The 15,617-nt window shown below is 40.5% G+C and overlaps 1 protein-coding gene across 2 annotated transcripts; it reads right to left on the minus strand.

Moving 5' to 3' along the window:
* Positions 1-1,842: 1,842 nt before the first annotated feature.
* Positions 1,843-14,589, minus strand: LOC125011315 (myosin-7). 2 transcript variants are annotated; one of them, XM_047590470.1, is made up of 39 exons: positions 14,496-14,589; positions 14,220-14,280; positions 13,774-13,976; positions 12,915-13,058; positions 12,637-12,793; positions 12,531-12,558; positions 12,345-12,450; positions 12,023-12,115; positions 11,565-11,628; positions 11,373-11,471; positions 10,676-10,779; positions 10,384-10,522; positions 10,188-10,306; positions 9,897-10,046; positions 9,632-9,802; positions 9,227-9,536; positions 9,039-9,118; positions 8,747-8,952; positions 8,531-8,654; positions 8,273-8,409; positions 7,929-8,184; positions 7,610-7,852; positions 7,341-7,517; positions 7,117-7,262; positions 6,943-7,033; positions 6,471-6,860; positions 6,243-6,369; positions 6,049-6,167; positions 5,776-5,972; positions 5,513-5,696; positions 5,052-5,217; positions 4,835-4,959; positions 3,480-3,788; positions 3,198-3,401; positions 2,809-3,105; positions 2,617-2,721; positions 2,442-2,537; positions 2,218-2,352; positions 1,843-1,961 (listed from the first exon to the last, which is right to left on the minus strand). In XM_047590470.1, the coding sequence occupies exons 3-39, from the start codon at positions 13,972-13,974 to the stop codon at positions 1,941-1,943; spliced, it is 5,820 nt and encodes a 1,939-aa protein (XP_047446426.1). In that variant the 5' UTR covers positions 13,975-13,976; positions 14,220-14,280; positions 14,496-14,589; the 3' UTR covers positions 1,843-1,940. The 2 variants fall into 2 exon arrangements, with proteins under 2 accessions (XP_047446426.1, XP_047446425.1); XM_047590469.1 differs by having other exon boundaries at positions 9,039-9,536.
* Positions 14,590-15,617: the final 1,028 nt, after the last annotated feature.

A 15,617-nucleotide genomic window follows, 5' to 3' on the forward strand; every position in this document is an offset into this window, starting at 1 on the left:
GAAAACATGATTAAATACTGTTTACGCCATAACAAATGCCCATTGTCACCACAGATTGATTAGATGTGAATTGCAGAATGGTATTGACATATAGCACTCATGTTTCTGGGCTTCTGTCCCACACTCTTACATTAGACACATACTGTTACTCAGCATGTCAGCAGCTAAAAGACTTGAAGCTAAAAAAGACTTGAAGCTAACTAATCTAAAATGACCTTCTCATTTAGCCACTACAAGCTCATTATATAAAAACACATCATGGAAGTACAGTTCAAGGTTACAGGTTCAATTTTTAAGGTGTACATTTTTTATATTTTCCACCTCGTTCATCTTCATGTCTTTAGTGTTTTTGCGCCAGATATGACCTTTATGGTTTATAATAATAGCAGCTGGATCAAATCTGATACTGATTTGACCTGCTTACGTATCCGCATGCTTTTTTTTTTTTCAACTAGAGATGTGATGTAAAATATAACTCGTGTAAAATCCCAACAATAATAACCTTGTAACATCTAATACTTCCTAAACTCTGAGCGATTGTCTGCCAAAGAAATGTTAACATGCTCATCTCAGCCAGTTACTTATGGTCAAAGAATCAAAGAACAGCCCATTTTATTCCTAAATTAAAGCAAAAATGTTTTCTTTCTTTGTTCAACCATGGATAATATTACTGTTGATTTTTAACTAGTAGTATTTTTCCAAACAACAACTGTTGGTATTTCTGCTGGAGACTGAAAGTCCAAGAATTCTTTCTAGAGAGAACTGTCAGAACTGTGTGCATTCAACTTGTCTAGACCGGATTATTGTACGAAAATTGTTATAGTGTCAGAGCTGCTACAGTCCCTGAGACACATTAGAAGGTGGTCTAATTACACGAGCAGTGAATGGTTACATCTTTGACCTCTTATTTTCACATGCACATGAGCTCAGATAACCTGTTAAGCGTGCTGATAATCCTCAATGCATACTGTGCTGAAAGTGTCTGTGCTCTTTAAGCAGAGGTGTGAATGCTCTTTCATTAGCTCATGGATACCTGCTTGTCTGGTCAGGGAGTTAAGGACGTCATGTAACAAGAGAAGATTCTGAATTTCACACAAAGGGAGTATGGGGCCTCCCTCCTCTCCCTCCCACCTCAAATCATTATTTAGTCTCCAGCAGAAGCAGCAGTGATTGAGGCTTGATGCCAGCAGCAGAGCAGAGTTGTATGTATGTTGACATTTCTATATTTATTTTATATTTCAGATACTTTGACATCCTCTGTAGCCCTTTAGATGGCAGACTTGAACAGCTTGAACTCTGACCAGCTGTAGCTCTGGTTATGTGTGGTGTTATTGTAGACCAATGCAGAGCACCGGTAAATTGTTGAACTTGCAGCCCTGGCTATTAGGCTTTTTTTTTTTTTTTTTTGTTATAGCTCTCTATGTTTTAATCTTTTCACTTTTCAGCTTAATCCATTTTAATCAACCTTATTTAATTTATCACAGTGAAAAAATGACTACAATAGTAATGATGGTTTTAGTTGGTTTAGTTGGTAATTTTACATATGAGCAAAATAACCATATCTCTGGTATATATTAAAAAATGTATTAGCTGCCTTTTTTTAAAAGTGTACCAAATAGAAACTAAATTCAGCACTGTTTTGAATATCTATAATCAGTATTTTTTTCCATATATTGCAATATTTAGAATTTGATATATGAATATAATGTAGTTCTGTAATTATTGACCATCTTAAAGGCATATTAAATTATTAAAGTAGCTTGAGTTCCAGTATTTCCTCTTAAATTTCCTGTGAAACCATTTGAAAAAACAAAACAAAAACAAAAGAAGCATACAATGTTGTGCAACTCCTTGATGCAATTTTATTAGCACTACAGGTTATGAATAGTGATAGTCTACACTACACAGCGGGCAAAGGGGTTTCTGCGGACTTCAAAGCTTCACTCCTCATCAAACCCTTTCTGTTGTAGCCGGGGAAGTTGAAAGGAAAGAAAAAAAGAAACGATTACTAAATACTAAAAGATTAGTATTGCTTTAGTGTTACAAAGCAGTTCATGTACGGAGCAATACAAATTGAAGCGCTGCCATTGATGTAGCACATACAGTATTTGTGCTAATGAATGAATAGCAGTGCAGCATACAATCTAAATGCAGCCACACGAGGGCCTGTCTTCTGGTCAGATACTGTGCACCTGCTACAGATTACATGCTTCATACCTTGGGTCCGGCGTCGCGGCTCTTGGCACGCAGCTTGTTGACCTGAGACTCAGCGATGTCAGCTCTCTCTTCAGCCTCGTCCAGCTCGTGCTGCAGCTTGCGGAACTTGCCAAGATGAACATTAGCCTGTTCCTCCTGTTTAAAGTAAATCCAATAAACGTAATTATACACTGATAAAGGAAGAAGTCACATGAAGACTCCACGTTGCACCTTAACACACTCACAGCTTCCTCAGTGGATCTCTTGTAGGATTTGACTTTCAGCTGCAACTTGTCAACCAGATCCTGGAGACGGGCAATATTCTTGCGATCCTCCTCAGTCTGTAGAAATATGAGACAAATGTTCTTTCTCCACCACTCCTGGAGACTAAAGAAGCTAGCTGTAGTTTATGCCACAAACCTGGTAGGTTAGTTCCTTGATGCGGCGCTCATATTTACGCACACCTTTAACAGCTTCACTGCTTCTCTTCTGCTCCATTTCTACCTCATTTTCTAGCTCTCTCACCTGGTCAGGGACAAGTTTTTGCACTTTAATAATAATATACTTGATAAACTTGCTTCCAAAAAATACAACATGCAAAGGAATGCTCACCCTGGCCTCGAGCTTCTGCAGCTGCTTCTTGCCACCCTTCATGGCGATCTGTTCAGCTTCATCCAGACGGTGCTGCAGGTCCTTGATGGTTTGCTCCATGTTCTTCTTCATGCGCTCCAGGTGAGCGCTGGTGTCCTGCTCTTTCTTCAGCTCCTCTGCCATCATGGCAGCATCAGTAATGGCTTTCTTGGCTTTCTCCTCAGCATTTCTGCACTCCTGCACTGCATCTTCTACTTCAGTCTGAAGCTGGACTGTATCAGCTTCCAGTTTCTTCTTATGGTTTATCAAGCTGGTGTTCTGTTTTTACACAAAACAGACACATTTTCGGTGTGAAAGTAGTCGAAACAGACAAGCTGAAAAACACGGTACAGATGATTGTTGTTTCATACCTGTGAGTGCAGTAGCTGCACCCTCTCACTAACATCCAGCAGCTCTTGTTCAGCAAGTTTGCGACTTCTCTCAGTTTGTTCTAGGGCAGCCCTGAGCTCCTCCAGTTCAGCCTGAAGCAGGTTGTTACGTCTCTCAACAATTGCCATGTTCTCCTTCATATCATCATTGGCTCGCAGAGCATCATCAAGCTGAAGTTGAGCATCCTGGAGGATTTTTAAGACCTCTGGTTATTAAGACACTATCATAAATTGTAAATTTGAAAAGTAAAAGCCACATATTACCTTTAGATGTGCATGAATAGCTTTAAGCTGTTTCTGAGCCTCAGCTGCCTGCCTGTTGGCCTGGCTCAGCTGGATCTCCATCTCATTGAGGTCTCCCTCCATTTTCTTCTTCAGACGCAGGGCCTCATTCCTGCTGCGAGTCTCAGCTTCAAGAGAACTCTGCAGGGTGTCAATCGTTCTCTGTGAGTTCCTCTTGCTCTGCTCCATCTCTTCATCTTTCTCGGCCAGTTTACGCTCCATGTCCGCCTTGATCTGGTTGAACTCAAGTTGGGCTCTCAAAATCTTGCCCTCCTCATGCTCAAGAGAGGCCTAAGAAAGACCATTTGATTTTGTCAGATCATTTGCACTCACATTATTTTCGCTAGTGCACCTAATGAATTTAAATAGCAGTCCTACACTAAATCTGAGCTTCATGAAGAATTTCATGGTGTTTTGCATTTGTTTAAAATAATTGATTCAACTGTCATTTCAGAGGCTGTGGTTTGTAGAACTATTGAAGTGTATTGTGTTGTACCAAGATACATGACAGTTTCTATTATTTTGATAACCTGATTTTAGTCATTGGCTAGACTTAACAGAAACACTAGTGTTTAATTCAATCCAGTTTAAGAGCACCACAAACTAAATCCTCCAAAAAGATCGTCCACTTGCCTATCCACCTCTATGACATTATTAAACATATACACCTTAAAATGAACATTATAACTACCAAGATGTGTGATTTAGTGCAGAACTATTGTGTTACAATGCATCTGTTTTCACTAGTCATTGAATAATAATTCTGTGAAATCCACTGTAGCCCTTTAGATGGCAGGCTTGAACAGCTTGACCTCTGACCATTTACAGCTGTGATCATGTGTGGTATTACGGTTGACCAATGCATGAACACTGATTTATTGTTGAACCTAAAGCCCAGGCTTCTAGACTTTCTTTAACTCTATTTTAAGAACTGTCGGGTTTTTATAGGTCATGTTTTACCTATCACAGTATTCCACTACACTTTTTCAGTTTTCTGCTCAAACCATTTAAATCAAATTTATTCACTTTATCACAGTGAAATGGCAAAATATTTCTATTTTAATCAAGCTTATATTTAGGACTGGCTCAGGTGACCCTGGGCTTCACCCTAATTATGTTTCTATAGGCTGAGACAGATGAGGGACCTCTAGTGGTAATATACCACTATTGTACGTGTTTGACTGTGAGGCTTCATTCTCCTTCAGTTTGTGTTTCTTTCCTTGTTGTCCCATCTTTCCTTGTACATTTCTGAAGGTAGTTCTGTCTCCACATCTGCATGTTCTCATGTGCAGTTACCGGCCTGCATTGAACTGAATTGAAGTGAAGTAAAGCTTTACCTCTGCTTCCTCAAGGGCAGATTGAATCTCACTCTTTTCCTGCTCCAGCTGCTTACGGACTTTCTCCAACTCATGAATGGTTTTGCTCCCTTCACCAATTTGCTCGGTAAGGTCAGAAATTTCCTCTGTGTACAAAGGTGGTCGTATTTCATTTACTTTTTTGGCACTTGCAATGTGAATACAGTATATTGTGTATGTACATTCACAGATGTATTACCCTGTAGATTCTTGTTCTCTCTCTTCATGGTCTCCAGATTTTCCAGAGATTCTTCATAGGAGTTTTTCAGTTTGAAGAGTTCAGTGCTCAGAGACCTGGCCTCCTTTTGAGAACTCTCCAGCTCACACTGAGACTCCTCATATTTCTGCTTCCACTCAGAAAGGACCTGTACATTGAGATACAACTCTCAAGTTTAAATCACCACTTTAAGCTTTCCACAGTTTGACTAGTACATAATTTCATTGAACTGAAACAATAGTTGAATAGAACAGGCAAAATAAAAATGATTAAACGGCACGCTATAGTAGGAAGCTATCAATGTCACTGACATTCCTGATCTATCCTAAGAAATGTGAGACAGAAGAGAGATAAAAAAAAAATGCGCCAAAACATATAAAGCTAGATTTTATATTTAATACTAATATTCTTGATTCTTTCAGACAATCAAAGTTGCAACAAACCTTGTCAAAGTTTCTTTGCTTCTTGTCCAGAGCAGCAGCAGCAGCATTAGACCTCTCCACATCCACCATGAGATCTTCAATCTCATTCTGCAGTCTGTGTTTGGTCTTCTCCAGAGAGGAACATTTAGCATTCACTGCTTCAACAGCCTCCTCAGCCTCCTGCAGACGCTGAGCCAGCTTCTTTCTGGATGAAGAAAAAAATTAATTGAGGGTTAGTTACTTCTCAACATTGTTGAGTTTGGTTCAAACTGTGTTTTACTCACTTGGCTTCTTCCAGTTCCTCAGTCCTCTGGATGGCATCAGTTTCGTACTTTGTTCTCCACTGAGCCACCTCAGAGTTGGCCTTGGACATGCTGCGCTGCAGTTCAGCCTTGGCCTCCTGCTCCTCCTCATACTGCTCTCTGAGCAGGTCACAGTCGTGACGAGAAGACTGCACTGCATGGGCTAATGCATTTTTGGCCTGAAATGAAAGTAAACCTTAATGATTTGTTAGTGACACCATTCAATCTACTCTTCATGAATTTTCTTTTTTCTACCTTGACTTCCTCCTCCAGTTGTCGTTTAAGGTCTTCAAGTTGTTGAGTGTAGGACTGTTTTCCTCTGGTGAGTTGAGACACCAGAGAGTCCTTTTCCTCTAGCTGCCTTGCAAGTTCACCTAATTAAAGCAGAAGATAAAATTAATACTCCAGATACCCACAAGTTAAATATACTGCTGCAATGAAATGCATACCATTCTCAGTTTGAAGCTTTGCTTTCTGCATTGTGAAGTCATTGATGGTGCGCTGTCCCTCTTCTGACTTTGTTTTATATTCATGCATCTGGTCTTCCAAAGACCTGCACATTTTCTCCAAGTTGTTCTGAAAGCAAAATACAGTGGAATTGACACAAAGACTGGAAAAACTTATCCAACATTCATTATTAAATAAGAAGGTAAATGAAATGGTTAATAGTACCTTACCTTTGCCTTTACAATTTGCTCCATGTTGGAGACCACATCATCCAGTTCCAGTCTGAGCTCACTCTTCTCCTTCTCCAGTTTCTGCTTGACTCTCTGCAGGTTGTCAATCTGCTCTCCCAGGTCAGCAACACTGTCAGCTTGTTTCTTCCTGAGTGTGGCGGCGGTGGCTTCATGATGCAGAGTGGCCTCTTCAAGGTCTCTGCGGAGTTTCTGGAACTCAGCCTCCCTCTTCTTGTTCATCTCAATCTGGGCAGCTGTTGCTCCTCCAGCCTCCTCCAACCTCTCACTGATCTCCTCCAACTCTCTGGCCAAATCTGCCCTTTGCTTCTCCACCTTGGCTCGAGCAGCTCGCTCTGCTTCAAGCTCTTCCTCCAGCTCCTCAATGCGGGCCTAGACAAAGCAAATCCTAACATGAAATTCCATTTCTCTAAATTGTGGTCTAAATAGTGGGTATTCACATTTGGATTTTTACCTGCAACTCCTTCAGTTTTTTCTGGAGTTGTGCACACATTGCTTGTTCATCTTCTATTTTTCCATTGAGCTGACTGATTTCAAAATCTTTCCTGTGGATGAAAACAGTATAATGTACAAGGTGTCTCCTAGTTTAAAATAGTTTGTACTATTAAAGGTGAACCTGTTGCATTACTTCTTCAGCCTCTCTTCGAGTTGCTGTTTGTCATTTTCCAGGTCCATGATACTCTCTTGAGCCAATTTTAGGTCTCCTTCAAGCTTCCTCTTTGCTCTCTCAAGGTCCATGCGTATTTTCTTTTCTTGCTCTAAGGAGCCTTCAAGCTGTGGGAAGTAATAAGACACTTTTTAGAATTCCTAACCGTAATTTATTGTTTGTTAACCTCCATGTGAAGTTCTTACATCGTCCACTTGCTGCTCCAGCTTAGTCTTGGCCTTGGTCAGAGTGTTGACTTTGTCTTCTTCACTCTGCAGGTCATCCAGTGTTTGCTGATGAGCTTCCTGTAAGGCTTTCTTTTCCTTGGTCAGTTTGGCGATGATTTCGTCCAGAGCAGCCATTTCCTCTGTCATGTTCTTCACCTATAATCCATTAAAAGATGCTTTACTGGATGCTTTACTTAGTCATTAAATCTGTTGAAATAATCTCTTGCAACTGGATCTAGTTGTCATACCTTGTTCTCAGTGGCATGCTTCTCTTTTTCCACTTTCGCCAGGGTTAACTCTAAGTCATCTATGTCTTTCTTTAACTCAGAGCACTCATCCTCCAACTTCCTCTTCTTAGCAGTCAGTTCAGCATTCATCTCCTCCTCATCCTCCAACCTTTCTGTCAGCTCTTTGATTTTTGCCTCCAGTTGAATCTTGCTCTTGATCAGCCCCTCACATCTTTCTTCAGCATCACACAGATTATCTTGCTCCTGTGAAACAATTAAATTCATTAACCCATGAGTTAATTACACTCAAAGTAAAACTAAACCATCTTTTCATACTTACTGCTTGAACTTGGAGCTGCAGGTCGTTCTTCTCTTGGAGAAGAGAGACCATTTTCTCCTCTAGTTCCTTTCTGCGAGCTTCCGATTTTGCATAAGCCTCTTTGAGCTTCAGGAATTCTTCCTTCATGTTGGCCATCTCCTTCTCTGCTTCAGCCGATCTCAGCAGAGGTTTGATCTTGAAGAAGAGCTTCATCCATGGCCAATTCTTGACTCCCATGAAGGCTCGGACGTTCCACTGAATTACCAATAAAGCATCTCTTTTTTCAAAGAGATAGAGCAGGTCAGTTAAAACAGATTCACATACCAATAACTATTAAATTAATATTAGCTGGATGTCAAGCATACCTGCGTTCGACCATTTTTTGATACTCAATACGAGACAAAAGTCCACGAGATCTCGCTTGAATAGCAGTGATGATTTTGGAGAGTCGCTCGTCTCTCATTTCCTCAAGCAGACCCAGCAGTCCTGCCTTAAAGAACACCTAACAACAACAATAGATTGACTGTGATCAATGTCCAGAGAAGTGGTTCAGTATCTGATCACTTCCCATTGTATGATGTCACTTTTAGTGAGTAATCTCAGAAACAAAGATCATATGATACCTTAGTGTGACCAAACTTGTATTGGTTGTGATCAATGTCCAGAGACCCAAGAAGTTTCTCAGCTCCCTTCCTGCTGTCAATGAATTGACCTTCAGGGATGGCTGCAGGATTCAGGATGCGATATCTGGAGAATAACAAAGCCACATTTTCCAGGAGCAGTAGCAGTAGTATATTTTGTTTGGAATCATATAGCATGTGAGCTAACTGAGTTAATACCTTTGTTTGAAATCTCCATATAGGATCCTGTTGGGGAAGCCCTTTCTGCAGATCCTGATTCCTTCCAGTACACCGTTACAGCGCAGCTGGTGCATCACCAGAGGGTTCTCCATGGCCCCAGGAGTCTTGGTCTCATTGGGGATGATGCAGCGTACAAAGTGAGGGTGAGTAGACCTCAAGTTGGTCATCAGCTTGTTCAGGTTCTCCTGTAACATGGTGAAGCAAATAGTGGTTGTTGAAGCAGTCACATACAAAATACTATTTCCTAGGATAAAAAAGGCATACACAATACCCTGTGAAGGGCAGACACAGTCTGAAAGGATGATCCCTTTTTCTTCTTCTCTTTTTTACCTTCAGTAGCTTCAGCCATAGCTGTTGAGCAAGATGGCATAATGTTAAGACTACACAAATAACAAATAATAATATTCATGATATCATCATCATAGTAACACCAAAGAATATATTTTACTTCCAGGGTACCTGAATCAGCTCCAGCATAATTTGCAAAGAGGGTAGCCAGCAATTTGAGATTAGACTTCTGGTAGAGTCCAACAACAGTCTCATTCAGAGGATCCTTGTTCTTCACCAGCCAGTTGTTGATATTATAATCAACAGTTCCAGCATAGTGAACCAAGGCAAAGTGAGCCTCTGGTTTCCCCTTCACCACTCTGGGCTTCTGGAAGTTATTGGATTTGCCAAGATGGTTGTCGTAGAGTTTAGCTTTAAAGGTGGAATCAGAGGCCTTGGGGAACATGCACTCCTCTTCAAGGATGGACATGATACCCATGGGCTGAGGAGAATATAATGAAGAAGGTCATCGTTTTCAGGATGACAAACCAAAGAAATGGGGTTTAGATGTAAAGTACAGTACACTCAAAAACTCACCTTTTCAATGAGGTCAATGCAGGCCTGCAAGTCCATACCAAAGTCAATGAATGTCCATTCAATGCCCTCTTTCTTGTACTCTTCCTGCTCCAGCACAAACATGTGGTGGTTGAAAAACTGTTGCAGTTTCTCATTGGTGAAGTTGATGCAGAGCTGCTCAAAGGTATTGAACTGGAAAGAAAGAACATGTATCAGTGTCTTCATCTCTCCACTTATATCACGTTGATAGGGGTCTTGTTTATTTCGTACTCATAAAATCACTCACATCAAAGATCTCAAACCCAGCAATGTCCAGCACACCAATGAAGTACTGGCGAGGCTGCCTTGTCTCCAGAGACTGGTTGATTCTCATTACCATCCACAGGAACATCCTCTCATAAACAGCTTTGGACAGGGCTCCAACAGCATAGTTCACCTATTTGCCATACATATAGGGCATACAAAAGAACAAAATTCATATATTTGTGCACTTTTTTATATATATAGTTTAGCCCTTGCAAATTAAACCATATAGATATATTAATGCAAATGATAAGACACATTTCCTGTCTCTCACCTGGGCAACATTTTGTCCCTTGGTGACCCATTCATTCCCTACTTTGACTCTTGGGTGACAGAGACCTTTGATGAGGTCAGCAGAGTTCAGGCCCATCAGATAAGCCACTTTGTCAGCATCTGCAGAAAGAAAGTGTATCATGTGACGATTTCAGGTTGATGTTTGAGCCAACTCCACAAACATAGCTGCAACTAACCTTCAGTTCCATCAGCTTCTGCCTGCTCTTCTCGTTGCTTCTGCTTGAACTTCATATTGCCGTGGTGCATGATGGCACCAGTCAGCTTGTACACAGAGTTCTTTTCCTCTTGAGTAAAGCCTAACACATCAAAGGCATTCTGTGGGAAGACATAACAAAACATCTCAATGTCTCTGCAGAAAGCATCAATTACACATTTGCATTACACATATTGGTCTAACTGCTGTAGTCATTATGATTAAACTAGAGTTTAATAGTAGCGTGTAAAATCAGATATGGGTGTGAGCCTAACATCTGTTGCCATCAGTTCATCTGCATCATCAATGGAGGCCACTTGGGTTTCCCCTTGAGAGATGAAGGCATAGTCATAGGGATTATTTGTGATCAACAGCATCTCTAGGGGAAGCACAGAGACAAAGAGGAGAGAGACACAGAGACAAGGTCAGACAGGTGGACAGTACAATATAATGACAACAAGACAACCGGTCTCATGCATGAACCATGCCTGCACACAGATTTGATCTTAAACTCTTTACACACAATTTCTGAACTTTTGAGGCATTCAGTCATTTCTGTGTCCTTCTCTCATGTATGTATACATTTAATACTTATGCCAGTACACACAAATACTTGCTTGATGTGAAATGATGATGCATCATAATGATGCTGAAAAAAAGCATTCATTTAGTAATTTAACTGACGCTAATTAAATATGATATTCATACACATTTCTTTCATTAATTTGTGAAGACATGGGTGGCATATACTAAGGACTTAAATATCTTCCTTCAGAATTGAGTCTTAGATTATCTCAGGTGAATCTTTTTGAGAACTGGCTGCACACACTTTAAGAATTAGGACTTTTTTATTTCCTTTAATGGTATGAGTAAGAATACATTTCGGAGGCAAATAAGAATGTATGAGGCCCAAGGTTATCTGGTGTTCCATTTTTCCACTTTTTCACAAAGGAATTCATTCCTTTTACTAACCCAGGAGTTCAGGCTTCTTGTTGGACAGAATCTGGTAGAAAATGTGGTAATCCCTCTCAGCCTTGAGCTGGAAGGTCACACGAGACTTCTCCAGAAGATCTGGTAAATACAGGATGACAAATATTATGATGAGTTAAACCTCATGGTGCTGTGTAAGAAAAGTTGAATGGACTAAGAAGTGTTTCTGCTTACATGTTTCAATATCAGCGGAGGCCAATTTTCCCCTGGCATCAAAATGAATTCGGATGAATTTACCCTGAAAAGATAAAATTTTCATTTATCAACACACCTTGATATCTGACCCATTATCCGTATACACTTGTCCTCTATAGGGTTGCAAGCTGGCTGGATCCCAGCTGAGAATGAGGCAAGGTATACCCTGAACAGGTCAACAATCTAACACAGAAAGACCAACAACCATTTCACATGTACATGCTCAACCATGGCCAATGTAGAATCACCAATTAACCTAAAAAGCATGTCTTTGGACTGTGGCAGAAAGCCAGACCACTCATGCAGAATAAAATCCATGCAGGCACAGAGTGAATATGTGAACTATGCAGAGAAAGGAGCCAGCACCTTCTAGCAGTTTTCATTGAAACTGAATTAGTTATACTTCCAAGTCAGTCTCACAAATATTAAAGACTCACAAATCTGGAGGAGTTGTCATTCCTGATGGTCTTGGCGTTACCAAAGGCCTCCAGTGCAGGGTTAGCCTGAATGATTTGATCCTCCAGAGTTCCCTGTCAGAGAGGAGCATTGTGTTTTTCTCAATGTGTAATTTACACGAATCCTACACGAAACATTTTTAGCATCCTCTATTAATTCATAACATTTGCAATAATTAATAGTTTTAATTTTAAGTCAGTTACGGTAATGGTTAGAGGAGTTTAAGATATTATTGGTGACTTTGTAATTTTTTGGGGAGTTTTCTGTTCCAACAATTCTCACATTTAACAAATATTTATTTACCTTGTCTTTGGCATTGGGGTCTTTCTTAATGCCACCAGCTGCAATACTTGCAAAATACTGGATAACTCGTTTTGTGTTGACAGTCTTTCCTGCACCAGATTCTCCACTGTAATTGCAAATCCACTGATCAATACATGACTGTAGCATTACATTGACTGAGATTAAATTATTAATAGTATTACGTACGTGATCAGAATCGACTGGTTTTCACGGTCTGCCAAAAGAGAGTACAATTTTGTTATTATACATTGCAAGATTTATCCAAAATGACACCTACTTCGTTAGTCTGTACCTGACAGCATGTACTGGTAGGCATTATCAGAGATGGAAAAGATGTGAGGAGGAGCTTCACTCCTCTTCTTTCCTCTGTAGGCAACTACTACCTCTTGGTTGTAGACTGGCAGCCACTTGTAAGGGTTGACAGTCACACAGAACAGCCCAGAGTAGGTCTAAAAATACAAACAAATGATTTACTGTTTCATTACTGTTAGGGAATCCATCCATCAATATGACCTTTGTGTTTTGGGACTAGCTAATAGAAGTATACGTATTAACCACAGGGCTACTCACATAGATCATCCATGCTGCGTAACGCTCTTTGAGGTTAAACAGCACAGCTGGTTCATGAAGGAAAGTCAGCATAGCCATGTCTTCAATCTTGTCAAACTTTGGAGGATTCTGTTGCAGAATCTGGGACTCTTTGACAGTCACAGTCTGAAGAAACCAGAACAAAATTGAATGTAGTGTTCACATTGACATGTAGAAATATTACGTGGTAGTAATGTTTTATGTTTAAATCAAACAAACATTTGGTTTCTCCTGTTATTTGCGATCACATGCCTGCACGACCCTATTATTATCAACAGCATTGCAAAGCATGCTGCACATTGTTACTGTCAGGTGGCAGCAATGCCTCGTATCATCACTCGGCTGCTCAGTGAAGTGACTGGAGACACTTAAATTGCAGCAGTATGAAGGCTCTCATTTGATCGTGTATCCACACTCACTTAAGGACAGACGCTTTAAATCACACACAGATTTACACTCAGATTATCGCTTGCTCCCAGACATGCACTCTCAGACTCACAGCTGATGGGTTTCCTAAATGACCAGGGAGTGTTAATTAAAATGCATTCACTTATTTGCGTGATACAGAGTGCTTTAAAGTGCACTTAAGAATGAAGCGAACACCGAACAACGGTTTTGATGCTATAGGAAGGTGTGATACCAGTCTGAGTTCAAGTGCCAGTTTACAAACATCATCAACAGCCTGCCTTGGATCCCCAGTTTAGTGAATTTGCTATATTTCAGCACTGCACGCCATGCTGAGCTTTAGCTTTATTTAGGTTGATTATAAACATGGTAGGAACACTTAAGTGGTGTTAATAATTGAAACTGACTGTCTAAATGATAAAATCTAACCACAGACCTTCCCATGCTGAGTCTCCACTGTGACCTTGTCTCCATCCCTGCTGCTGATGGTTGCTTTCACAAATTCTTCCACTTGATCTGGGATAAAGCATTCCTTCTTGATGTCAAAGGGACGTGTGGAGGCCTCCATACGCTCCTTCTCTGACTTCCTCAGGTATGAGGCAGCTGCCCCAAACACAGACATCTCTGCGTCCCCCATGGCTGCATTAATGTGCATACACAGTGATGATTAAGGCTTCATTCAGTCTGTCTCTGATACTCCAGGAGAAAAACATCATTTGTAATTGATTTCACTTCTTCCTCTGTATTTCCTAAATGTAACTATTCACATCTTTGTAGAGGATAGATAGTAGCTTATATACCTTGATGAGAAGATGTGCCTTATATAAAGCCGTACTTCAATTACCTAAACTTCTATGGAAAACATCAGAAATAGGAATTTACCTCTGGGTTCAACTCAGACGACAGGTGAGCTCGGGCTTCAGACAAAAAGTCAGTGATCTACCTGTAGTGAACAGAGAAAAGTAAAATTAAGATATTTTTGAATTAAACTGTAAAAAAAATTCAAATTAGCTTAAAAACAACATTAGCAAATAGTAGTCTTTTCTTCCAAAACAAAGCAGTTTTATTGAGATTTTTTAACATCTTGTTATGGCAGGAATGCAACTTCTGTGAAAATTGACAAATGAATCCAAAATACAACCAGCTGTGCAGACTTACAGGGGCCAGGTGAAGAGGATGCAGCTGATAGACCTGCAGGCTAGGCAGGGATCAAATATATAACCCCAGATAACCCAGCCTTACAAGGCCAAGGGCACCACCCTGACCTGCTATCTAACAAACACACACATCATCAGGTACACTAGTCCTACACATACCCCTAGGCTCTTCCCACACCCCACAGTCATGCACACCCACCCACTATGGTAATCGCCATCATTTCCATCACTTATGACAGGCCTCTCCATGGCTCTGATGATGTCTGGCTGCCCTCTCTGCTTCTTTGTCTCTTCCTCTCACGTCCAAATAATGTGATTTTTCGGGAGCAGTGCCAGGAACTTTCTCGAGCATAACTCATCTGTGACTCACAAGCGCACAGCCTCTCTATCTCTAATTCTGCCACACTTTTCCTGTCAACTCTTGTGCTAAATTCTTTTTCCAAGTAAAGGCTGGCCATGGACAGATACCAGATTCCATTTATTGCCTGTGAGGCAGAGCAAACCAACATGAGTACAACAATAAAGGCATACACACATTGCCTTTTTTTCACCAACAATATGAATTATAGTTTGTGATTATATATGGGCACCACCTGAATGTGACAGACAGAAAAAGCAGTTCCCTGAAACAGTATAGTCACTATTTTCAAGTCAGTCACATGTTATTCTTTCAACTTAACTCATCACTAAATCACTTTCTGAAAGCAGCTATGTCAGAGTTAACAGTCTGCCTGCTGGCTCCAGCATGAAAATTTTTATATTGTATTTGGGATGAATGAGTTGGTAATTATTCCATTTCAGGCAGAGTCAGTCTAGTCAGATTTTTTTTTCTGGTGTAGGTCAGTGAGGTAGTAAGGGACCTCTACAAGAGTTCTGTGGCCATTTAAGACTGTTGGATGTCGTCCTTCCACAGTTTTGATTCGTTTGTTAGTGAGTACTTCTCAAAGGGGGTCAAAATAAATATTCAGACTTTCTAGGGACACACAAACTTCAGTGCAGAGGATGATTTCCATATGGGCTTGTCTTGGTCATGGAATAGTGAAGCAGGCAGCAAGAAAGACATTTTGTGGATATTTGTGTCCCCTGGGCAGTCCTGTAGTGAGAATGTGGTGCTGGGGAAACA

This window comes from Mugil cephalus, chromosome 7 (genome assembly GCF_022458985.1).
Source record: "Mugil cephalus isolate CIBA_MC_2020 chromosome 7, CIBA_Mcephalus_1.1, whole genome shotgun sequence".
NCBI classification, from domain to species: Eukaryota; Metazoa; Chordata; class Actinopteri; order Mugiliformes; family Mugilidae; genus Mugil; species Mugil cephalus.